The sequence below is a fragment of the Aspergillus affinis genome (genome assembly GCF_023601865.1).
Source record: "Aspergillus affinis strain CMG 70 chromosome Unknown NODE_86_length_164826_cov_86_211346, whole genome shotgun sequence".
NCBI classification, from domain to species: domain Eukaryota; kingdom Fungi; phylum Ascomycota; class Eurotiomycetes; order Eurotiales; family Aspergillaceae; genus Aspergillus; species Aspergillus affinis.
The window spans coordinates 124,250-147,516 of NW_026515867.1; the positions used below are offsets into that span (position 1 = coordinate 124,250).

The following is a 23,267-nucleotide window of genomic DNA, read 5'->3' on the forward strand; positions in this document are numbered from 1 at the left end:
CCACTTCGAGATCTTCAAAGTTTGCTATTTGAGTTTGATGTCTTAATTAGATACTGTAGTGTCGGTTGAAGTTTGCTCGGATGCCCTTGCATCATACCTCGGTTCATGCATATTGGGGATATAAGTAGTCACGCTGCATGCTCTCCAAAGCAAGTTGATCCTATGTTCCAAGTTCCGTGGATCTCTACAAAATAGACTTATGATTGATGACTTTATTCGAGGCCCTTCATTCTCGATATCACACCAAAGCTTGTTGCGGAAATAACATCCGCATATCGGGACTCGGGACCCGGTCGACATCTAAATTTAGCCTACTCTCGCAATAGGGATCAACTGTAAAGGATTTCATATATATGGCATTACTTTTCTTTTCTACTGTGTAAGGATTATGAAGTTTGTGTTAGTGATTCCAGTTTGTGGGATGTTTGAGTGTTTGAGGTTGCACTCTCTATGCCGAGCATATCGCCGTCTGCTCACAGGGCTATAAGGGTAGTTATGTAATACCTAGGAGGGTTTCTTCCTACGAAACAATAGCATTTGTATGATTTCAATGAATCATGCCTTTTCTATTATCTACAGCATCTTTGTACATGGAATTGGTGGCTAATAATTCAAAATCCCCTCTGTCCGGCGGGTGAACTCAACATGAAGCAATCGAGAGGCCTATATAGGATGGTCCTATTCAACACCCATCGCTTTGGCGTGTTGATCAAACTTGACCTTTAGTAGAGCCTTCGTGAGCGCGTCAGCGATCATCTCATCCGTAGAGATATATTGAAGCTCTATATCGCCTTTCTGAATGGCGTCACGAATCCAGTGGACGCGAATATCGATATGTTTGCTGCGAGAGTGCTTTTGAGCGTTATTCGCGAGCTTCAGCGCCGGTTCTGAATCCGTAAATATCTTCATGGGCCTCACGCCGCCGAATTCCATTGATTCAAGCATACTGGCGAGCCAGAGAGCTTCTCTGCCCGCTATACTGATTGCAGTATATTCAGCCTCGCAAGTTGAAAGGCTTACTGTTGATTGAAGCTTCGAAATCCACGAAATCGGGCCTTGAGCAAGCGTGAAGATATAGCCGGTGGCTGATCGCCTCGTATCAACGTCTCCACCGAAATCAGCATCTACGTATCCCTGTATAACTCCGAGGCGTTTAAACCTACGGATATCTTCATCCTCTTCATTCTCGTCCTCCGGCAGCGCTTGAAATACGATGCCTTTATCAATCGTAGGGCGGAAGAATCGAAGTAAGTGGATCAACTCTCTCATATGCGAGTCATCAGGATTTGAGGCGTATCGCATAAGTTGACCAATCGGGAACATAGTATCGGGTCTTGTTTGAAGCGTGACGTACATCAACGAACCAAGCAAACGTTGATATCGCTTCATTAGCGCGAAATTAGGCTCTCCAGAGGTTGATTTGGTCAACCGAGCGCCTTCACGCATTGGAATGCTTGAGGTCTTCTTTGAATCCCGGTCAAAATCGTCCAGAATGCGCTGCACGTATGCAGACTACGTCAACTTGATCCGTCGATCAGGCCGGTCTCTTTCTATCTTCATTCCGAGGTAATAAGCGGCCTCATCAAATTGCGCGCCGTCGAATGCGCCGTCAATTGCCGCTCGCACCCCCTCGACGGCGTCATGGGGCCCGCCGAGGAGTGTATCATCCACGTGGAGGATCACGAAGGTTCCCTTTCCGTCAATAAAGAAACATTCGTCGATTGAGGTAGGGCGGAAGCCCAACGCCTCCATTCTCATACGAAACGTGAGAAACCACGCTCGCGCGGATTGCTTCAATCCGTAGAGAGGCTGAAGGAATTGGCAAACCCTCCCGGTGCCGTCCTCGAATCCCTTGGGCTGCTCCACGTAGATTACTACGTCATCAAAGAAATCGCCCTGCAAGAATGCGAGCTTTATATCGCCTTGAAGGCATTCGTAATCAAACACGGCCACTAGTGCGAAGAACAAGCGGACCGTAGCTGGGCGCGCCGTAGGCGAGAACGTATCCCAGAAATCAACTCCGAATTGCTGGGTGAAGCCTCTGGCAACCCACCTTGCTTTGAATCGCGTAATACGATTATCGACGCCTATCTTGAGCTTATAGACCCAACGCCCGCGAAGCGCCGTACGGCCTTCGGGGAGCTCAACAAGGGTCCATGATTTGCGCTCGATAAGATCGTCAACTTCTGACTTCATGGCATCCCACCACTTCTCTTTGTACGGGGAAGTGATAGCTTCGTGGTATGAAGAGGGTTCTATCATGTCATCGTTATCACCGCGATATTGGCTGGTGAAGGAGTGGCCTTCACGAAGATGCTCTGCGGCCACCCCTGACAGTGTACCGGAAGGTCCCCTACCAGGCCGGTGATCAAATCGACGATTTGAGGTTCAGAAATTGTGGGATTTGCAAGCTCATCCTTTGAGTCATCCGATTCAACATCATGAGGGTTGCGCAGCGGCGCCTCCACTGGCGGAGGAGGTCGCCAATTCTCGTGATCATCATCAGGAGACCCATAGAGGTCAGGATCTGACCCCTCATTGAATTGTACGTCTCGGACATGTTTTGCTTTGAGGGTATCCAGATGACGTATTGCTTTCCGTGGGAGGTGTACCCGAGAAGTTTATCATCATACGCGCGAGTGTCAATTTTCGTAATCTTCTCCTGTGAGCGAATCTCGCTTGGGATCGTTACAGCACAATCACAGCCGATTATACGCAAGCTCTGCACATTCGGCTTCTTTCCAGTGCGAATTTCGTACGGCGTCAACTCCCTGAATCTCGTGGGCGAGATATTGTGAATATAAACAACTGTTTTCATTATTTCTGCCCAAGATTTCGAGGAAGATCACTATCAATCAATATGGCGCGGACCTTCGTCAGAATAGTCCTAGAAAGGCGCTCTACCGCTCCATTTTGACTGTGAGCGTAGGCTGCCGAGAACTCCCATTCAATACTCTGCTTTCTGGCCCAGACCCGCATATCAGAGTTATCAAACTCGCGGCTGTTGTCCGTATGGAAGCAGAGAACAGGGAATTTCGAGATCTTCTCACGATCTTAGAATGCTTGAACCGCCATGCGAGTTCGATCTTTCGTCTTGAGGAACATCACAGTAGCGTATTGAGCATATTGATCAAGGAATAGGCACCAGTATTTGGCTCCGTTGTTGAATGCAAGCGGTAGGTCAAAATTCCCGCCTCCTAAATCAATGAATACCCGATCCCCGCACCTCTTTACAGGCGTCATGACCTCCTGTCCGTTGCGGATTGTTGCGGAGGCCTTCTAACAGGGATTACAGGCATGTTTTGGTATAGCAAGGCCCTGAATATCGAGCCCGCTGACCATTTTGGAAAGACGCTTCATATTGGCCACCGGAAGGTGTGCAAAACGGCGATGCCAAGTACGCAGATTGACCTAGTCCTTCCTCATATTTCTTGCCTTCAAAGTAGTGTAGTATTTCGCATGGTATTTGGCCACGCGAGGTCTCGTTGGCTGAGCCGTATTCAGCGTTGTTTCGTTATCGGAGCCTGTGAGAAATTCACGATACTCGTCAGTTGAGACAGGGTCCTTGGACACTTGAAAGGAGTCATTTCTTGCAATTCTCATGATATAGGTCTCATTTTTAATGTCTCCGTATCCAATGATCTCTCCGTCTACAACTCTTGAGATGATGATCTCATTAGGCAAGAGATTGATGCCGAGGCCTCTCCGATTGAACTTAATCGTCCCGAAGAGGTTGATCTTGATGTCCGGAAGATAAAGGACGTCTGCAAGAATCAACTTTTGTTGACGATCAGGATGCTGCAACGTTATCTCAACGTCACCTGACAACGTTGAGTGGGCAACGTGACCAGTAGCGGTCCGTATCGCCTTTCTTAACGGCTTCATACTACCTTCAATGAAGTTGTTTTCATCGGAAGTTAGATGACACGTGGCTCCTGAGTCAATGATCCAGTCATCCTTCCGAAGATAACGAGCTCTCTCGAGGTCAAAAATGATCGATTCGTCAGCCACCTGCGCAGCGCAGATGAAGGCATCAAGGTGTTTTGCTGACTCTTCACGATCATATTTATGATTTTGGTCGTAATCGCGATCACGATTCCTTTTCTTATCTTTCCATGAATCAGGCCTCAACTCGGGATGCCTGAACCAGCATTTATCTTCGGTGTGGCCCTTCTTCTTGCAAGTGGGGCAGGTAGGGCCCTTGAAGTCTTTGTCGTCTTTAGAGTCATTTTTCTTAGATCCTTTCGAGTTCTTCTTTGACGCATCTTTGCCTTTCTGAGCCTTCACGAGGTTGGCAGCTTCAGCGTTGTATTTGACTCTGAGTTCTTCTTCAACAAGGCTTCTTGAAACCTCGTCAAAGGTTGTTTTCTCGCGGTCATAGCTCGAGTTGATATACGAGGTGAGAAAAGTATTCCACTCTTCTCCGAGATTCATGAAGATAAACTGAATTTTCATTGAATCATCCAGGACCGAATTCTTCCACAGGCCCCTCTCGTATCGCTCAAGCGCAAGCTTCAATCTCGAGATATAATCGTTCATACCTTTGCATTCGTCATACCGGGTGTTGCAGGCCATTTGGAGGCCGTGAAATGACTGCACGTTGGATATAGTATCATACTTCTCCTTCAACGTGGCAAGCACTTGATACGCATTGTCGTAGTGAGTATATTCTTGAGTGATTTTATTGGAAAGAGTCCTGAAAATGACTCCAACCGCTTTGGGATTCCTGCGGTCCCACTGCCGCTGAAGCTCTTCAGCTTTCTCGATATCCTCCTTCGTAACCTCTTTACCGCGCTCGTTTACGGGGATTTCAGGCCTTCGCTCAGCACCTGAAGCGACGAGATAAACGTCTTGATATCGGATCCCCTTATTGATCGCGGCGAACCACTTGCGGAAGGACTCAGGACTCTTCAACAGAGGTCCTGCATATTTATCTGAGTTCTGTGAAGGCGCCATTTCGTATGACTCCTCCTCCTGATCTCGCGCGATTTGATTCAGGATATGGTTGTTGATATGGCAGCTTCAAGGATCAATTCTGGCACACTGATTAGAGCGTCGTCGGGCTCATAACCTGTTGGAATTCGAGGTATTGAAAGCAGTATTGAAGATTAAAAACTTATGAAATCAATTATTATTGTTCTAATGATCATCTAACTACATAGAAAGAGGCCTTATCTATATGCGAAATGCAGTGATCAGAATAGAGGATTCCTCCGGTTCGATTGCAGGAACTCACCGGCAGGAAGATCGGATTCATGCGAATACCGGGATCTTCCACACCAATTAACTTTAACCAATCACGACATACTCAAAGCTATTTAAACACTCAACCAATTATTTATCCTTAAAAAATAAACCCTATCTCTATTTTTCTTTTCCAATGTTCATCAGGCCGTGGGCTTTAAGTTTGAATTCAACAAATTTATAGTTACCTGAACCGATAGTGCTTGCCCTGAAATATTTGATATATAATTTAAAAATGAAGAGATAGCCCAAATTTACTATACGCCCAATATTCCAGTCTATACTAGCATAGGTAGACTAAAAACATCCATCCATCCATTCATCGTAATATCTGCTATCTACGTTCATTGATACAAGAAGGATTATACTAAAGTAATGGGAAGGTAACATTTTCTTTATTTTATGATCGGAGATACGGTGTTATTCCATTCCGATCCGAAGACACATGTGGTAATATTTTGGTTATTGTCAAGTATGACTGGGTCGTTGATGCCGCTGTCAGTGATGACAGTTAATCGTCTGCCTTTGGCTTGCGGCGTACTGTGTTGTTGAATGTATCCATGAACGACAGGGATGAAGAGATTTGGGCAGCTTAGCCCTACTCACTATGAAGCTTTGTTTTTCAGCAACCTGAAAAAAACGGTGTTGTGACTAGTCTGGTTGTCAACGAGGAGGCGAATAAAAATTGTTTCTTCATCGAAATATGTCTTCTCTTGTTGATCAATAAGCGATAGTTCTACCACCCTGGGCTTGCAAAAATGACGGAAACAGTCCGAGTGTAGTGTCAAGACGAGATGCTAATTTTATTCACAGGCTGCTGCGTTGATCTTTGATCGCGATACTATCTTTAGAGTAAATGTTGTTTGGGGGCTTTAGCATATAGAAAAGGAAAATGTATAGTCTTCGAGTGGCAGGTTGAAAGACCTAGAAACATAGTCGTAATTGCTGCGCCTCGACTATGATGCAAAAATAGTATATTATGCTATTGTCAGTTTGAGAGAACTCACCTATCTGAGGATCGAATGACAGTTGTTGAACGAGCCGGACTCGGTAAACAGTTTGCTCCGGGAGGGCACCGCCATCGCGGAGTTGTCATGGAAGACATGCCTAGGCTTCCAAATAAGAACCAGTCAATTCTGGTTCATCACAGGAAACCTTAACCGCGAACAACATCTGCCTCTGGTGGCTGGAGACAATCATGCGGTCACATCATGTTCATGTCTAAACTTAAACATATGCAGGCAATTGTCTGGATAGGTAGCCTACATGTATGTATGTAGTACGTACTCCGTACACAGCATGCATTCCGTAGCAAGAACTTTTGACAACTCATGCTAAGTTGTCCCCGTCCCTGATAACGACGCGAGATCGACAAGACAGATTTCTCGAGAAAAGCGATCCGACAACAGCGGGATTTCGGCCGTAAGGTTCCGGTGGAGATCTTGATTCATACTTGTCATACCTGGGCCGGGATAATACAGCTGCAGTGTAAAATCACAAATGATATCACATTTCCGGATGACCGATGGACTTCCAGGAACTTTTTTTTTTTTTGATGTGAATGTTCTGGGGGTCGTATGAGCTCACAAACTCGACAAGTGTTATGTGTATGCACAACGCAAGGGGTATGCCACCTCATGGCATGGCATGGCGTTCCATGAGTAGCTTGTTGACTTGATCAAGTCCCTGACTGACAGGGTGTGAACAGATTGTTGTTATTTCGAGGTAAGGGGTCATGGAAAATCTGGGGCATGGGATCAGCCATGAATTTGCCAGCTTGCCTCGTTGATATCGCAGAGGACAGCCGGAGGCATAGTACGGAGTTAAGAAGCGGTCAAAAAGGGGTTGAAAAATAATGATAATAATATCTCCTCGGTTGTCACGGATCATGAGGTACGGATGCATACACAGTGCGCCACATGTAGCGACCGTCATCTGGACGCGCTACATCCCGACCCCATGCAGGGAACTTGCATGTTCGTCCACCGATCTAGCCGCAGTCTGATACAGCGCCGGAGACCTAGACCCTCCCAGGTGATTGGGAAGACGCGCAAGAAGGAGTCACGAGTCAGGGACTATAATTAATACGTCAGCTGATTGACCAATGCCTAGCGCTCATTCGGCCTTGTGGCCTCCCCCGAACGCCCTCCTGTTGCTAGGCTTCCTCCGATGGTCAGCTAAGGAGTCTTGACTACTATCAAGCATTGCTAAGCATTGTACACAAGTCTGTGGATACCAAGGGGCCAAAGCCAGTTTAGATTAATGACAAGGTCCAGGACCTCGCATGTTGTACTATCAGCCGGTCTACCCGAGCAATGACGCCGTTAGATGTCCTCGATGCCGGTCGAATGAGGCCATCCAACGACCTATCCCGTGAAGAGAGGGTCGGGGATTTCTGACATGTGGATCAGGAAACATCGGCATCCTGATACTGCCACCGGGCCTGGCTGGATTGAGAAGAGAAACCGATGTAGTTATTTGGATCAACAGTGATAATCGAACCAGGAGAGGCCCCAACGTCAGACGCTAGACTGGCGGCTCTACGCCGTTCTGATCCCAGGGTTGCACGGCACCCATGATCGTGGACCTAGCCGTTGGTATTGGATCGAGCGAGTGAAACTAGGCGAGATGCTGACTAGAGGTAGCGACATTGATAGCCCAGCGATGGACCATGAGGCGGACCATCCGATGACCTATCTGGCTCCTTGCTTTCGCCCATGTGCCCATGTGGCATGGGAGTGGGTACACTCTGGATGGCAACTCTGGAACACTAGGAGTAGTAGGTAGGTAACTCGTCGAGTCCCCCGTCAGCAAAATCTAATCTTGCAGTCTAGCGCTAGGCAACTAGGCAGGCGGTAACGATCTCCGCAGTTACGACGACCCTGGGAGGAACGTGATCGCAGCGCGACCTTTGACTGGCTGCGGGCGGAGATTGTCAACGCCAAGATGCCACGCCGCCGGTCGACACCAAACATGCCAGGATCGGACTGCACCACGAGTTACGGCCCGCCAGCGAGGGGGGGAAGGACGGAAGTGAGGGAGAAAGTTGGATAAAAAAAAAAGAAATGAAAAGAAAAAGAAACATAGTTTCTTCTACTCCATACAGAAAGCGGATATTCGAGGGTCTCCGGAGTATCTACGGCGGCTTCAACCGGATGATATGCGTCATACACCGTACTCCGTTTGAAGTCAATTCTGACCGCTCCATGGGATACTGTACGGAGTACACTGTACAGTGACAGATGGAATCAGGCACACGCACAGTTACTCTCTTGGGACATGCAGCTGCATTCCCTGCTCTTGACGTCGTACCCAGCCGGCAGGTGGTAGGGAGGACGGGACTAATGCGGAGTCAAGATCTCATCCATCCTACGACCGCCTACCCTTATCGGGGCACGTCCGGCCCTCCTGGAACCTTGAATGAGCGCATCGTCGCATGCATGGATTGGACTCGTTTCCCCTCTAGTGCCTGGAGAGTCGGAGATCCATAAATAACCCCGGGAAAATGAATTGTCGTTCCTTCCGTGTTGTCTCCAACTGGGCATGCAAGTTGAATCTCCGTGGCTGAGCGGGTTTTCTCGCCGCTCGTGCTGCGACGGAGATTTCCATTGGCCGAATTGGGAAGTGGGTGGAGGGGGATCTTTTCTTTCTAGAAGGCGGTCATGGCGATCGTGTTCGGATTCTGCCACCACGTGCGTCCATGATTGGCCAGTAGCGGTAGTTGCGACTCGTCCCGCCTTCCGCACTGGTAACGAGGCGGTTCCGCCGTGCCCGCACTAAACAGAGTCTTTGCAGCACGTCACGCATGGCAAAAGAGGAAAGAACAAAAAAAAAATCTGACGGAGGGAAAAGAGAAATAATCAATTGAAAAAGTCAAAATGAAAAGAAAAGGAAAAAGGAAAAGAAAAAGAATAACCAAAATCATCAGATGGAATAAAGAAAATAAATTGATTATTATTATCAATTCCGGTCTGAACACTTCTCGCCCACTTTCGACTCCGTTCGAAATTGGAGTCCCTTGACAAATGGGAGCCACCGCAATCCCACCCAACTAGCACCGGTCGGTCACTGTGGCTCCGGTTCCCTGGTCTGGGCAATGGAGTTGCTCGCCCGCCAACCACCACTGACATGACCGCCTCGCCCGTGGATCCTGGCCCTACTCTGGATCTAACCACACCTGCGTCGACTTATCATAAAGCGGGATTTCGGCATGTGCCTGGAGCTGGTAGGCCCGCTGGCTCTCGTCCGCCTCCGCCCAGAGATTTTTCTTCGACCGTCGCCCTCTTTCATATAAGTTGATACCAACCTGGACCGACTTGGCTGGCATTGTGTGTGACGCCTTCCACTTTCCTCTTGACGAACGGTCATCCTCTTGGGATACCAAGCCCGCCTCTAGTCCTATTCTCTCCCAGGCCAAGAGGTAATCAATCTGATCGTCGGTGCTCCAGAACTTCACCAGTCGACCACACAATGACCGACTTTGGCCCTCGTGCGCCTCACGGGCCCGACATGTCGGGGACCCATCAGCCGCTCGAGAACATGGACATCAACGAGAAGGGCGCCTTCGACGCCCTGATTCGTCCCGAAGACAGCTACACCCCGGACGGCACGTATTGGGCGGACCTGTCCTTCTTCCGCAGGATCAAGTTTGTGGGCTCCTACGACGCCGGGGAAGCCAAGCGCGAATTGAGCTCGATATGGGAGATGACCAAGCAGGATCCCCTGTCTCCCATCTCGTACTATTTCCGGAATATGGTGCTTCCTGGAGCGGGATTAGGTCTGGAAGGGTAAGTGCTCGGATGTCCACGGTCCACCCGTCGGAGAGGGGAAGAGAGAGAGAGAGAGAATCGGGAAGCTAATAGGTCGTCTACTCTAGTTACGTGCTCTTCTCGATCGGAAACCTGAAACCCCTCTTCCAGGCTGTTTTCAAATCGTGCTGGGATGACAAGGAGATCTGCAACTCTAATTGGTTGGACGCCATCGACTATCTTGAAATCTGCGGTATCATAGTGGGACAAATCTTGGTTGGAATTCTTGGTGATTGGTACGAACTCCTTTCCGGACGAACTGGCGGAGAAGCTTAAGCTTTTCCTGCGAACCCCATATCTAATGCCACGATTAGGCTTGGCCGACGATGGGGTCTCATTCAAGATGCGGCAATCATGTTTATCGGTTTGCTGATGTTGACCGCGGCATGGGGTGTTACCCAGAATGGTTGGATTATCTGTTACGCCTGGTCGTTGTTCTTTTACGGTATCGGTGTTGGTAAGTTCAGATGGACAAACCATTGATGATTTTCAGTTCGGGTCTAACAACATGATTTTATAGGTGGTGAATATCCAATGACCGCTACAAGTGGTATGGAGAACGCCGTTGGCTCCGGAAAAGTCTCGACTAAGGAAGATCGTCTGCACCGTGGCCGAAAGGTCACTAGTGCTTTTTTGATGCAGGGTTGGGGTCAATTCTTCAACCAGGTTATACTCATCATTCTGCTGCTCTGTTTCCACCACGGCAGCGGTAACCCGCCCTACTCCACCGTGTCCGCTCAATGGACTTACCGCATCTCCTTCGCCATTCCTGCCGTTGGCACATTGTGGCTGGTCTACTACCGTGCCTACCACATGAAGGCCGCCAGTAAGCAGCTGGCCGCGGCTAAGAAGAAGTCGTCCGTGACCGGGTACGACTTCAACTCGCTTCGCTTGACATTCCACCACTTCGGATTCCGTATCTTGGCTACTGCCGGTGGCTGGTTTGCCAACGATGTCTTCTTCTACGGCAACAAGCTGTTCCAGTCTGAGTTCATCAAGGTGATCAGTCCTGCTTCCACCTCCATCATGCCCACCTGGCTTTGGAACTTGGTCAACGTTGGCGTGTCGCTGGTCGGCTACTACTGTGCCTCGTTCCTCATCGACAACAAACTGTATGGCCGCAAGTGGATGCAGATGATTGGATTCATGATGGACTTCATCCTTTTCATCGTTCCCGCTTTCAACTTCGAGTACTATACTTCGCCGGAGCACGTCCACGCCTTCCAAGCCATGTACTTCCTGAGCTCTTTCTTCAACCAGTTTGGCCCTAACTCGGTTACTTTCTTGGTGGCCGCCGAAGTCTTCCCGACTCCCATCCGCGCCACTGCCCACGGTCTCTCTGCGGCTGCTGGTAAGTGCGGAGCGCTTTTGGCATCCGTCCTCTACAACTACATCGACACGCAAACCAAGTTCTACGTCGTTCCCTGGTTCGGTCTCGCCGGAATGATCTTGACCCTCGTCTTCCTCCCCGATACCACCGGTCTTGATCTGAAGGAACAGGAGCGTCGCTGGTCGTACATTCGCGACGGTCGTGAGCATGAATACCATGGCCCCGCTGTCCACCCCAAGCACCTGTCTCTCTGGGAGCGGATCACCGGCAAGGGCAAGTACTACGACGCCGAGGCTGATTACAAGAGCAAAGTGGAAGAGTACCGTGCCGAGTGGGAGACCGCCATGTCTCGCAAGGTCGCCGAGCAGAGCAAGGGCGAGGAGCTCGATATGGACACGGATGAAAGCCTTCTGGAAGGCCATGTCCACGCCTACTTCCATCGTACAAGCCCAATGTTCCGACCCATGGAGCAAACCGCCAAGTCGGATAACTTCGCTCTTCCCCCGGCCGCACAGGACGGGGATTCCGATTCTTTCAACGAAAAGTCAGAAAAATGAGCGCTACGATACCCTTTTCACAGTATAACATGATTTTGTTTCTTTTCTTCTTCTTCTTTTCCTTTCTCCCGTCTTCATTTTCATGAAGCGACCTTGCATGATGTTCTCGCGTGTTGTACATGCATCTATACTTAAGCCTTTTTGTTATCTTTATTGCGGAGATGTTCTGTACACAGGCTATGAATACCCACTCAAGTACATATAGAATCTTGATTAATGCTACATACTCCAAGGAGCTCTTTTCCATTTTCAGTAAAAATTGATTGACTATTGACATTTAGTAAGCTCCACCGGTGGAGGGTCTAGCAAGACGGTGAAATCATGAATTATCAACTATTGTGACCGGGATTTGCAACCGGACCGGTTGAGCCGACTTATTTCCGTGGGGCAAGCGACAACGGTCGAGTTCCGCAGACAGGGTTAAGAATTTACACCGGGCTAAGGCTAAGGGACGACTCCGTTTTCAGGCCGAGGCAGGTGGGTACGAGCCAGTTCAGATGGGGTAGGCGGTGAAAGCCCTGGTTTCTCGAAGGTTGGAAGGCTTGGCGTTCTCTTCCCGCAACGAACCAACCATCACAACTAAGTCCAGTGGGGGAAAAGAATACAAGGAAGTATAACGAAATCAATCGAATTGAATATTCGATTCCTTTCAGAATGCCTCTTTTCTCATTCGGCTCCAACGGATCTGGTCAACTAGGAATCGGCCACGTCGAAGATGTCTCGATTCCCACACAATGCCTCTTTGACGAAGAGGGGTCATCAACCAGCTCCTCATCGCCTATACATGACCAGAAACGAACTGAGACCGGTATCCTGCGCATTGTCGCAGGTGGCAATCACACTCTAGTTCTGTTCTCCGATGGAGCGGTTTACGCGGCCGGGTGCAACGATGACGGGAGATGTGGCCAATATCCCTCCACCGACCCACTGCTCAGGTTCCGCCGGGTGATTGTGGACGATGCGGCCACGGGGCAATCATATGATGCGTTCAAGGGCATCTCGGCGACGTGGGAAGCCAGCTTTCTCGTCCCATCAGGCGGCGGAGGCGGCGTAGATGGGGACCACGGCGATGATGTCGTCTTCGTGCTGGGATCTGGCGCGAAAGGGGAATTGGGACTCGGGGAGGGGTGTGCACGGGCCGAGACGGCCACGAGGATCCCGGATTTCCCGCCCGCGGGAACCCAAATCAATGCGGTTGCGAGCGGCATGGGACATACGGTTACCGTGCTGTCGAATGGAGAGGTGTATGGGTGGGGAGGGGCGAGGAAAGGTCAGCTGGGGGAGGGGGCCGTCGCATCGAAGATCGCGTGGGAGCCGGTCAAGATCGATAATCTGTCTTTCTCGGCGACGGGTGCTGCGGCTTGTGGTCGCGAGTTTACGGTGGTGACGGGGGACCGCGCCGCGGGGCAATTTGCAGTGCTGGGGTCGTCTGGGGATAAGTGGAATATTCTATCTGGGGTCCCCGCGTCGGGCGCTGTGGAAGGGTATCGTGGCATTTTTGCTAGTTGGCATGGGATCTATGTACATCGGAAAGACTCCTCGGTTGTCTGCTGGGGCCGGAATGATCGCGGCCAGCTTCCGCCGGTCGATTTACCCGCGTCAAGGGACATCGCTGTTGGAAGTGAACATGCCCTGGCGCTCCTCGATGATCAGAGCGTCGTGGCATTTGGGTGGGGAGAGCATGGCAACTGTGGTCCGGATACCGATGCACAGGGAAATGTCAAGGGGGAGTATAAACGAATCCCTCTGTCGGTTGAGGACGGTTCCGCAGTTGTTGGGATTGGTGCGGGTTGTGCCACTAGCTGGGTCATTACGGGCAGGTGATGTCTTTCGGTCTAGGGGACAGTTATTGCCCGTGTCACTCCACCGATGTTGGGTGACTTCAAGGGCACCATTGACGTCAAGCGCCGGACAAGCTCGCTCAGTCAAAAAGACCAAGTCCATGAAGCTATGGAGAGTCAGTTTGGCCAGATAATGACGAGAGACACTGCCTTACCTGTGACATGCGCTGTGTCGGAGGGATACCCATCTCTTCCTCGTTTGTTGTCGCTTGGTCGCCTCGCCGCATACTAGGCTGGGTATCCCGTAGGCGCTGGCCGAGGCTATCAATATGCTGTTGTTTCCGTTAGCAGGTTTGTTCACAGGGATTGCTCTTGAGACACAAACCTGGTCACCCGTTGCGTCCCAACCCAAAACATCTTCTGCTTCTTCCTCCTCGTTCGGGACATCCCACTGGCCGTCGTCATCGGCAGGTACAAAGAGACTCTCGAAGTTGATCGATGCGGCTGGCGGCTGGCTCTCGTTCTGTGTCTGCGTTTGCGTGTTGCGGGCAGAAGAACCCGTGAGGGGGCGAATAGATCGACTGCGAGAAGGTGGAGGAGGCATCTGTCTCACGTCCGCGGATCTATTGCTTGGACGTGGCTGGGATGTGTTGGATTGTATAGGAGCAGGTGTTTGCCGCGCCGACAATTCCGGCGGGCGAGAAGAACCAGGAGCATCGTCTGTGCCCGGATCGCCCGTTGTCATCAGGGTGAATTCAGACCTCAAGCCCTGGAGATCGTACGCGAGCTGCATTGGCCGAGATGGTCGAGTATATCGGGCAGTGATAATTGCACCTGCTGTCTCGGCATGGGCGATCACAGCTTTGAAATCTTTCAGGCTAATGGCAAGATGTATACCATCTTGGGCTAGGAATTGTTGGAAGTCTTTCTTGTCAATAGCCACCGCGGTGTGCACTGGTTGCTTGAGAACCTCTACCCAGTGTTAGCCCGGCTCGTTTCGCGACTTTGTGATCAGCATACCTTTCCCCTCTGCTATTTTCGTCGTGAAACTCGTAAAGATAGCCTTCCCAGCTTCGGAATAGATATCTAGTTGTTCCGCCGACGGACTGAAGTGATCGGTGATTTCCCTTAGAAACCTAGGCTCAATGCTCCATAGGTTGATCGTTTTGGACCTGTCAAAAATAGCATGCTGCGCCGTAGTCGGTTCATATGTGAGTTTGTAGGATTTTATCACTCCTGTCATGTATGGTCAGCGCTCGACAGCCGTAGACAAGAACGTCGTAAGCACGTACCCAGTCCACAAATCATCTTGATAATAAGTCGGCATTCAGCCGTGTCATAGTCCTCGTATAAATCCACCTCACAGCGCTCCACTGCCGCATCTTTATTACGCCCACTAGTTCTGCCCTTGAAGACAGAGAGCAGAGCCTACGATCAAAATTAGCAAATATGGTCAAACGTTGGACTACGTCTAGATGGTCCTCACTTTCAGATACACTTGACAGCAGAACTTTCTCGATCGCCCCGTCCTGGCTGAATTGGCATCTCGTAGGACACCAAAGGAGTAATCTTGGAAAAAGCTGTCTGCTTCTAGCGCAAATGCCGAATAGCTTGTTTTCGTGTGATTGAGGACACTCAGACGAAGCTTGATGCTAACCATTAGCCCCGGAACATCACTTTTCAGTTTGCAATGGATGAGGGAACACCGACCAGGTCATATTCAGCCTCCATTACCACCGTTTCGTCAAACTTGGATAGGCATATCAGTGCATCGTGCAGCTGGATTAACGCCTGCGGCGCAAGTGCAAAAGACAGTGTTGTCATGTCTCCTCTACACGGATATTCTATCCCCGGTTTTCACGCAGAATATCACTGGCCTGCAAGATGGAAATCACAATCCAAGAAAAGAGTATAAATGGCCGGAGTTGGGTTTCCCTTGAATGCATTGACCGGATCCTGGTTCACGTCGGCAGCCAAACACGACGCGTGCTTATATAATCGACGCTGGAGGTAAGGCGTCTCTCCCTCCCAGAGCATCAGCACCTCCCAGGAACACCGCGGGGGAGGAAAGATCATCTCATCAGAATATCTTCAAAAATCAAGATATTTACGTATAAATGACATTTTGGGGCCCCGCAGGCATTCTGTTCTGGGGCGAGTAAAAACACGCTCTGCCAGTCAAAATGACGTTCGCCTTGGCCGGTGATGTTCTCTACATGATCCTGGATATCCTTGGCGATGAGAAGGATTACAACAGTCTGTTCCAGTGTGCGCTTTCGTCGAAATGCTTTACCGAGTTTGCCTTGACGTCTTTGTACAAGTGAGGATTTCACCTTTTGTTTCATGCATTAAGGTTCCACCCCTGCTGATATCTGACGGCGGTACCGCTAGATTGTACAACACCTCGCCAGTGAGAAGCGGAGGGACCGATAACGAGCAGTTCAGAACGCGGAGAACCGCGCCGACGCTGGCGGTCATCAGGAGTCAACAGGAGGCTATTACGCGGAAATGGGCGCTTATGTGGCGTTCAATAGTGCTGTCTACGTTCGGTCAGACTTATCTACCGTACTATAGTTATATCCGGTACTTGGATCTCGATGATATGATTTATCTTTTGAAAGACACGGGGTTCGCCGGGAAGATCAAAGAGTAAGAGAGCTCATGGCTTGGGCGAAACTATCGTCTGGATTACTAACTGTATCTAGTGATTTCTTTACGCCAGAGGTCCTGGACTTCGTGTCTCGCGACTATGCATCCAAAGGGAATAAGCGACTTCGTTCGTCGAGGGTCTTTCCCGACAATGAATGGATCATGGCTAAGCTTGGTGGAGGTAAGTTGGCTTGCATAGACAGAAAAAAGGGTCGCGTCATTTCTAATGGGTGTAAACCTGGCTACTATAGCAATTGCTGAGAGGGCGACGTCAATCCGAGGAATGCGTTGCAGCAGTAAGTCAGAGCTCGCAGCTTTGAAGAGACTCGTTCTAAATCTAGTGGTTCAGTTCCATCATCTGTATTAGCCGAATGGCTCGAACGTCTACCGATGTTGCAAACCCTGTCCGTCTGGTCTGGGGCCTCCCTGACAGAGCATGCGGGCGACAAGCTCCGTTCCCATTTTCCTGACTTCAAACAACTCACAATCTACGGATGGTAGGTTATACGGCACATTTTGGCATATGACTTTCTGACCGTGATCAGGTCGTCCCAGACCGCCGAGACCGACTGCGAAGAGTTCCTGAATGAACTAAACCCCAATACCCTGCAATATTTCGAGGTATTCAGTTACTCGCATTTAGGCCCGCGCTCGATAAAGGCTCTGGGCTCGCATTTAGACTCTTTGAGAGAACTGAAGCTCACCAGCTTATCCATCGAGGCGATTGCGGAGCTTCCTTCGTTGGCAGCGCCGCCAGTGCTAGAGGTCTTGGTCCTAACGGACTCAATCCCGACAGCCAGAAACGACGAGTTCTATGCCACCATAACGCGCGTTGCTGATTGGATACGCAGCTGCAACGCCTTGAAGCGCCTTGACCTCAGGAAATTCGTTGACGATGCGAACCTCCTATCGCAGGTCCTAGCGGAAGACGGGCTTCGACTGTCCAGCCTCTCGTTAGAGGGTTATATAATGTCTCAAAGCCGTTCCTTCCACGAAGTTCTTGGCTCGCAACAGTCTCTGCAGAGTCTCTATCTCCGCGGGGAATCAACTGAAAACTACATCGAAAACGACGTGTTTCTACAAGCCCTCCTCCAGCTGAATAACCTGCAAGAGCTTGAACTCAAGGACATCTCCGATGGCTTCTCGCTCAATCACATAACCGTACTGACTCCTTTTCTTCCCCACCTGAGCCGCCTATGGATCGGCGGCGATTACCTGAACGACGAGGTGTGGAAGGCGTTCTTGTGTCTCCCGAATCTGCAGAGCCTTGTTATCCACGCACTGAGCGAATTCACGTCCCGCGGGATCCTCGACTTCATCTCACGCCTGGGACCTGGGAATCACGGGTTCAGCTTGTCTATCTTGAACGCCACCACCGATGCGAATATCACGGAGGAAGCGCAAAATGTCATCCGCGACACTCTGAAGAGTAAGCTGGATGGTTCGTTTGATTTTGGTCTCGCTCAAGGTTGGTTGCGTGCTCTCTTGGCATTTTCGGGACCATTGCTGACGAAGGACATCCAGAGGAGTATAGTGACATGGACTCAGATGCTGAATTGTCGGATTAATCGGTCAGGACTAGTAATGGATGGAGCCTGCGGAGGATCTGTTCATTTTTCCCTATCTCGGTAATCTTAGTACTTTATTGGAAATTTGGATTTTACCTATCCCAAGTGAGAAAATAGAGAGAGGAGCAATGATTAATCTGACAAGACAATCAAAGCAAATGAGACTTCTAGGCGCGGTCCATCTAAAACACTTTGTAACTAAATTAGTTAACTAACTAGTTAACAAGGATTGGCGGAGAGCGCGTCCATCTCGCGTTGCCGCAACGCGTCGTTCCCGCCGATTCTCCGCGTACCGCCCACTCCCTTCCCAATTCACTTCCCAAGTCAATTCAACCGCCCTTGCCCCGTAGCCTCCACGGGTCTCGACCACCGCGAAAGCCTTCATTTTCCCCAGGTGATTAATGGACGCCAGTGGTCTGCGATAACTCCAACAAGCGCCATGGCTTCCTCCCGGGCGAAATTGGCCGAACTGCGCGCCCTTCGTGCCGCAGGAAAGAAACGTCTTTCGACCTACGAAATCGAAGAACAGGGCGACATCTACGAAGAGGTCGACGACGACGGATACAAGAAGATCATCCGGAATCGGCTGGACGAAGATGACTTCGTTGTTGACGACAATGGCGAGGGGTATGCGGACGATGGTCGCGAGGTCTGGAATGAGCAGTCCGCCGGATACTACGACAGTGAGAGCGACGACGGCGAACTGCCGGCGAATAGCAAGGCGGCAAAACGGAAACGAGAGGAGGAGAAGCAGCGACAAGAGAAGATGAATAATGGCATTTCGAAATACTTTAACAAGGGGGCCGCTGCTGCGCCGAAACCGAAGGTGAGACTGCGTTGTACAGAAAATTGACGAGGATAGGTTGGAGATGGCTGACTTGCTTGTTCCTTTTCATAGCCCGTGGCTACCGCGGAAGACGATGCTTTCATGGCCGATCTTCTTGGGGAGGTTGACACCAATGTCGTTTCGAATCATGTGCCTCCGCCGCAGAATGTGATCAAGTCGGAGACGCGGCGCAAAGTCCGCATCCTTTCCCCACCGCTAGCACAGAGAACACGCCCCGAAAGGAAACCTCAGCCCCAAAAGAACGAGAATAGCGACCCCGTTTTGCCGGACGAGGAAAAATCGACACTTGATTTGGACAACGATGACGGTCCCCTTCCCTCCGCCGATGACGACGACGATGTGCCGATGAGCGACCCGATGCCCTCTTCGCCAACGAGCAAGGCTGTGGAGAGAAAGACCGCCATCCCCGTGAAAGCCGAGGAGTTTGATGATGACGATAATGATCTGATGGAAGTGGCCCAAGCTACTGGGGACCATGAAGCGAAGGCAGCAAGCGTGAACATGGCTGGAAGTCGGCCTCCTCCCAAGCTGAAGAAAGAAATCCTGCCCACGCCGGCCAGCTCCTCGCCAATGAAGGCAGCGCCGGATGTTGTTGATGCGTCTTGGAATGATGTGCGGAGCAAGTTGAATGTTCTTAACAGCCCGGCGTCGGAGACGCGGACAGCACCCGGTAAGCTGCGAGCGCAGGACGTTGTTGAGGCAGATGGAAGCGTGCGCATGTTCTGGCTGGATTTTACCGAAGTCAATGGCAGTCTGTGCTTATTCGGAAAAGTCAAGAACAAGCAGACGGGCGTTTTTGCCAGTGCTTTCGTGAAAGTCGACAATATCCTGCGAAAGCTCTACTTCCTTCCCCGAGAACACAGGCACAAGCATGGTCGGTCCACGGGCGAAGAAGTCGACATGGAAGATGTTTATCAAGAAGTCGATGATATGATGTCGCGATTGAAAGTAGGCATGCACAAGATCAAGCCGTGTTCTCGCAAATACGCATTTGAGATGCCCGGTATCCCGAAAGAGGCCGATTACCTCAAGCTACTATACCCTTATGATAAGCCAGCTCTGCCGATGGACGCTAAGGGGGAAACGTTCTCCAATGTTTTCGGAACTAACACTTCCTTGTTCGAACAATTCGTCCTCTGGAAGAACATCATGGGTCCCTGTTGGCTCAAAATCGAGGAGGCCGATCTCTCCGCCGTTAATAACGCATCCTGGTGTAAATTCGAATGCCAGGCCTCGAAGCCTGCGCTCATTTCCCCTGTGCCCGACTCGGAAAATCTTGACGCCCCGCCTCTTACGTTGATGAGTCTTTCGTTCCGCACACAACTCAATGTAAAGGAGAACAAGCAAGAGATCCTGGTTGCAAGTGCTCGCGTGTACGAGAATGTTTCGCTCACGGAGACGACGCCCCCCGAGAAACTCCCTTGCAAGACATTCACAGTCATGCGTCCCGTGGGCTCTTCCTACCCCATGCATTTCGAAGCTGAAACCCGAAGGCAACGAGGAACGTATATGCTGGAGAAGAGCGAGCAGTTCTTGCTCAGCAAGTTTCTTGCGCTGTTCGAGAAAATGGATCCCGATGTCTTGATAGGACACCAACTGCAAGAAGTGGATCTCAGCATTCTGCTTAACAGACTGAAAGAAAAGAAAACCCCCGGTTGGCATCGATTGGGTCGACTTAAGCGTGGAGACTGGCCCAAAAACTTCAATAGGGGTGGAGGCGGCTTTTTCGCTGAGAGACATCTGATTGCGGGACGGTTGATGTGTGACGTTGCTAACGATATGGGCAAGGTAGGCTTATCGACCTCTCGATCATGGGATTCGTTGCTAACGGGCTGCTAGTCTCTGATGATGAAATGTCAGTCGTGGAGTTTGACGGAGATGTGCGAGCTGTATCTTGGTCAGGGCAACGCGCGGCAGGATCTGGACACCGAGGCAGCATTGAAAACATGGGCCAGCTCGAAAGAAGGTCTGATGAATTTCGTGAACCATTGCGATGCTGATACCTACTTCATCGCCGCATTGGTTCTGCGGCTGCAGATGTTGCCTCTAACCAAGGTTCTCACGAATATCGCCGGTAACTCGTGGGCGCGGACACTCAGCGGTACGCGTGCTGAGCGGAACGAGTACATTCTCCTACACGAATTCCACCGCAACAAGTACATTTGCCCCGATAAATACTCCTCTAAGTTGCAGAAGGCCGAAGAAAAGCTACAAGAAGGCGATGACGATGATACAACGGATAAGAAAAAGAAGGACAAATACAAGGGTGGTCTTGTTTTTGAACCCGAGAAAGGTCTCTATGACAAGTTCGTTCTGGTCATGGATTTCAACAGTTTGTATCCTAGCATTATCCAGGAGTACAACATCTGCTTTACAACGGTGGAACGGACAGCAACTGTGAGTACCCTACAACATTGCAACCCTAACCAAATTGCATCGGTACTCACTAACGATATCTATCTAGGCTGAGAATGAGAACGAAGAGAAGGTGCCCGAAGTCCCTTCTTCAGACCAGGATCAAGGTATCTTGCCTCGACTAATTTCAACTCTTGTCGGTCGTCGGCGACAAGTGAAAAAGTTGATGAAAGACAAGCGAGCGACTCCCGAGCAACTTGCGCTGTGGGACACCAAACAGCTGGCCTTCAAGCTGACAGCCAATTCCATGTACGGGTGTCTGGGATACACGCAAAGCCGCTTCTACGCTCGTCCGTTGGCAATGCTCACCACCTTCAAAGGTCGTGAGATTCTAAGGAGCACCAAGGATCTGGCCGAGTCCCAACAACTGAGAGTCATCTATGGTGATACTGACTCGGTCATGATCAATACCAACATGGACACTATTAGTGATGCGTTCAAGGTCGGGGAGGATTTTAAGAAGTCGGTCAACGAGCGGTACCGTCTCTTAGAGATCGATATTGATAGCATCTTCCGTCGCCTCCTTCTGCATGCGAAGAAGAAGTATGCTGCCGTGAATATGACCGAAGTTGACGGCAAATATGTGGACAAGCTGGAAGTCAAGGGTCTCGATATGAAGCGCCGTGAATACTGTGCGCTGTCCAAGGAAGTCTCCCAACGGCTTTTGAACGAGGTCCTCTCTGGTGATGATCAAGAGATAGTCCTCAACCGGGTACACGACTACCTACGAGAGCTGGCGGGCAAGATGCGGGAATTCACGATTCCTGTCCAGAAATATGTGATCTACACGGTATGAACTCCTGTTCTCATGTTCTCGCGCCACCTGCTAATTTGCTTAGAAACTCTCTAAACGACCCGAAGAGTATCCCAATAAAGAAACGATGCCGCCAGCACAGGTTGCTCTTCGTGAGCTCGCCCGTGGCAAATCTGTTAGGCCCAACGACGTTATCTCTTACATTGTGACCAATGGAGATTCGGAGACGGCCTCTCTTCCCCCGGCCAAGCGCTCCTACACGCTTCAAGATGTAATGAAGAGCGGCTCGGAGCTCAAACCGGACATTGAGTTCTATCTTCTCAAACAGATCTTCCCCCCCATCGAGCGTCTATGTGCCCCAATTCCTGGCACCGATGCGGTTCGGCTGGCCGAATGCTTGGGTCTGGACGTTCGCAAATACCAAATCAATAGTTCCTCCAGTGGAAGCAATCAGCAAAATGCGGAGATCACCCCACTGGAGTCTCAGATTCCGGACTCCGTCCGTTTTGAGAACGCTGCCCGGCTGACACTCACATGTCGATCCTGCAAGGAAAAATCTGTTTTCGAGGGATTGGTAGACTCTTCTCACATGTGCAATGCTCACGGCATCATTTGCCCGTACCCCTCCTGTCAGAAGCAATTCTCGGTCTTGACGATCGTTGCGCAGCTGGAAAGCCAAATCCGGGCTCAGACCTCCAAGTACTACGAGGGTTGGCTTGTCTGTGATGATGCAGCCTGCGGCAACCGGACCCGACAGATGAGCGTATACGGACGACGGTGTCTTGGGCCCCGGGGCCACGCGGAAGGGTGCCTTGGCCGAATGACTTACGAGTACTCTGAGAAGCGGGTCTATAACCAGCTCCTTTATTTCGCAGGCCTCTGGGATGTGGAAAAGGCTCGCCGCGCCATGGAGAAAGAGGCCGGCGGGGAGAAGAAAGACAGCGTTGTGGCGCTGGTTGAGTTCAACCGTGATAGATTTGGAACCGTCAAGGGCGTGGTGGAAGCCTATCTGAAAAAGTGCGGTCGCCAATGGGTGGAAATGGACAGTCTGTTTCGCTTTATGCTCCCTTGAGCCTTTCGTGGCTGGGATTTCTGTGAGATTTTTTGTATATACTAGTTAAGCTCCATATTTTCGTTACTGTGTGTGGATCTGGCAATTCGGTTTGGATGATGGGATGAACGAACTTTAGGCATGAAATAATCCATTGCATTTGCATCTATTGCTCTGTCTCTCTGGAAGATAATATCATAATCGTAAACAGGTAAACAAATGACTTCATTTTATCACAAGTTTGACCCAAAGACCGTGGCGGG

The 23,267-nt window shown here is 50.4% G+C and overlaps 7 protein-coding genes across 7 annotated transcripts; 3 read left to right on the top strand and 4 right to left on the bottom strand.

The window, feature by feature from the left end:
- Window positions 1-678: 678 nt before the first annotated feature.
- Window positions 679-1,446, bottom strand: KD926_010784 (Ty1/Copia family ribonuclease HI; the record flags this gene model as incomplete). The annotated part of the gene is made up of 1 exon (XM_053103184.1): window positions 679-1,446. One exon carries the CDS (start codon window positions 1,444-1,446, stop codon window positions 679-681), a length of 768 nt encoding a protein of 255 aa, XP_052953453.1.
- A 66-nt stretch (window positions 1,447-1,512) lies between these two features.
- KD926_010785 (uncharacterized protein) lies at window positions 1,513-2,818 on the bottom strand (the record flags this gene model as incomplete). The annotated part of the gene is made up of 2 exons (XM_053103185.1): window positions 1,513-2,353; window positions 2,559-2,818. The coding sequence occupies 2 exons, from the start codon at window positions 2,816-2,818 to the stop codon at window positions 1,513-1,515; spliced, it is 1,101 nt and encodes a 366-aa protein (XP_052953454.1).
- A 593-nt stretch (window positions 2,819-3,411) lies between these two features.
- On the bottom strand, window positions 3,412-4,956 carry KD926_010786 (uncharacterized protein; the record flags this gene model as incomplete). The annotated part of the gene is made up of 1 exon (XM_053103186.1): window positions 3,412-4,956. One exon carries the CDS (start codon window positions 4,954-4,956, stop codon window positions 3,412-3,414), a length of 1,545 nt encoding a protein of 514 aa, XP_052953455.1.
- A 4,758-nt stretch (window positions 4,957-9,714) lies between these two features.
- Window positions 9,715-11,939, top strand: KD926_010787 (putative MFS phosphate transporter; the record flags this gene model as incomplete). Its single annotated transcript, XM_053103187.1, has 4 exons — window positions 9,715-10,031; window positions 10,121-10,288; window positions 10,367-10,509; window positions 10,573-11,939. 4 exons carry the CDS (start codon window positions 9,715-9,717, stop codon window positions 11,937-11,939), a joined length of 1,995 nt encoding a protein of 664 aa, XP_052953456.1.
- Window positions 11,940-12,593: 654 nt separating this feature from the next.
- Window positions 12,594-13,763, top strand: KD926_010788 (RCC1 domain-containing protein; the record flags this gene model as incomplete). The annotated part of the gene is made up of 1 exon (XM_053103189.1): window positions 12,594-13,763. One exon carries the CDS (start codon window positions 12,594-12,596, stop codon window positions 13,761-13,763), a length of 1,170 nt encoding a protein of 389 aa, XP_052953457.1.
- Window positions 13,764-13,860: 97 nt separating this feature from the next.
- Window positions 13,861-15,380, bottom strand: KD926_010789 (putative DNA repair protein rad9; the record flags this gene model as incomplete). Its single annotated transcript, XM_053103190.1, has 6 exons — window positions 13,861-13,887; window positions 13,936-14,052; window positions 14,106-14,692; window positions 14,741-14,956; window positions 15,013-15,148; window positions 15,207-15,380. 6 exons carry the CDS (start codon window positions 15,378-15,380, stop codon window positions 13,861-13,863), a joined length of 1,257 nt encoding a protein of 418 aa, XP_052953458.1.
- Window positions 15,381-15,903: 523 nt separating this feature from the next.
- Window positions 15,904-23,025, top strand: KD926_010790 (DNA-directed DNA polymerase alpha catalytic subunit POL1; the record flags this gene model as incomplete). The annotated part of the gene is made up of 11 exons (XM_053103191.1): window positions 15,904-16,040; window positions 16,112-16,369; window positions 16,426-16,550; window positions 16,621-16,665; window positions 16,719-16,866; window positions 16,915-17,837; window positions 18,165-18,763; window positions 18,836-20,572; window positions 20,624-21,181; window positions 21,249-21,989; window positions 22,039-23,025. The coding sequence occupies 11 exons, from the start codon at window positions 15,904-15,906 to the stop codon at window positions 23,023-23,025; spliced, it is 6,258 nt and encodes a 2,085-aa protein (XP_052953459.1).
- Window positions 23,026-23,267: the final 242 nt, after the last annotated feature.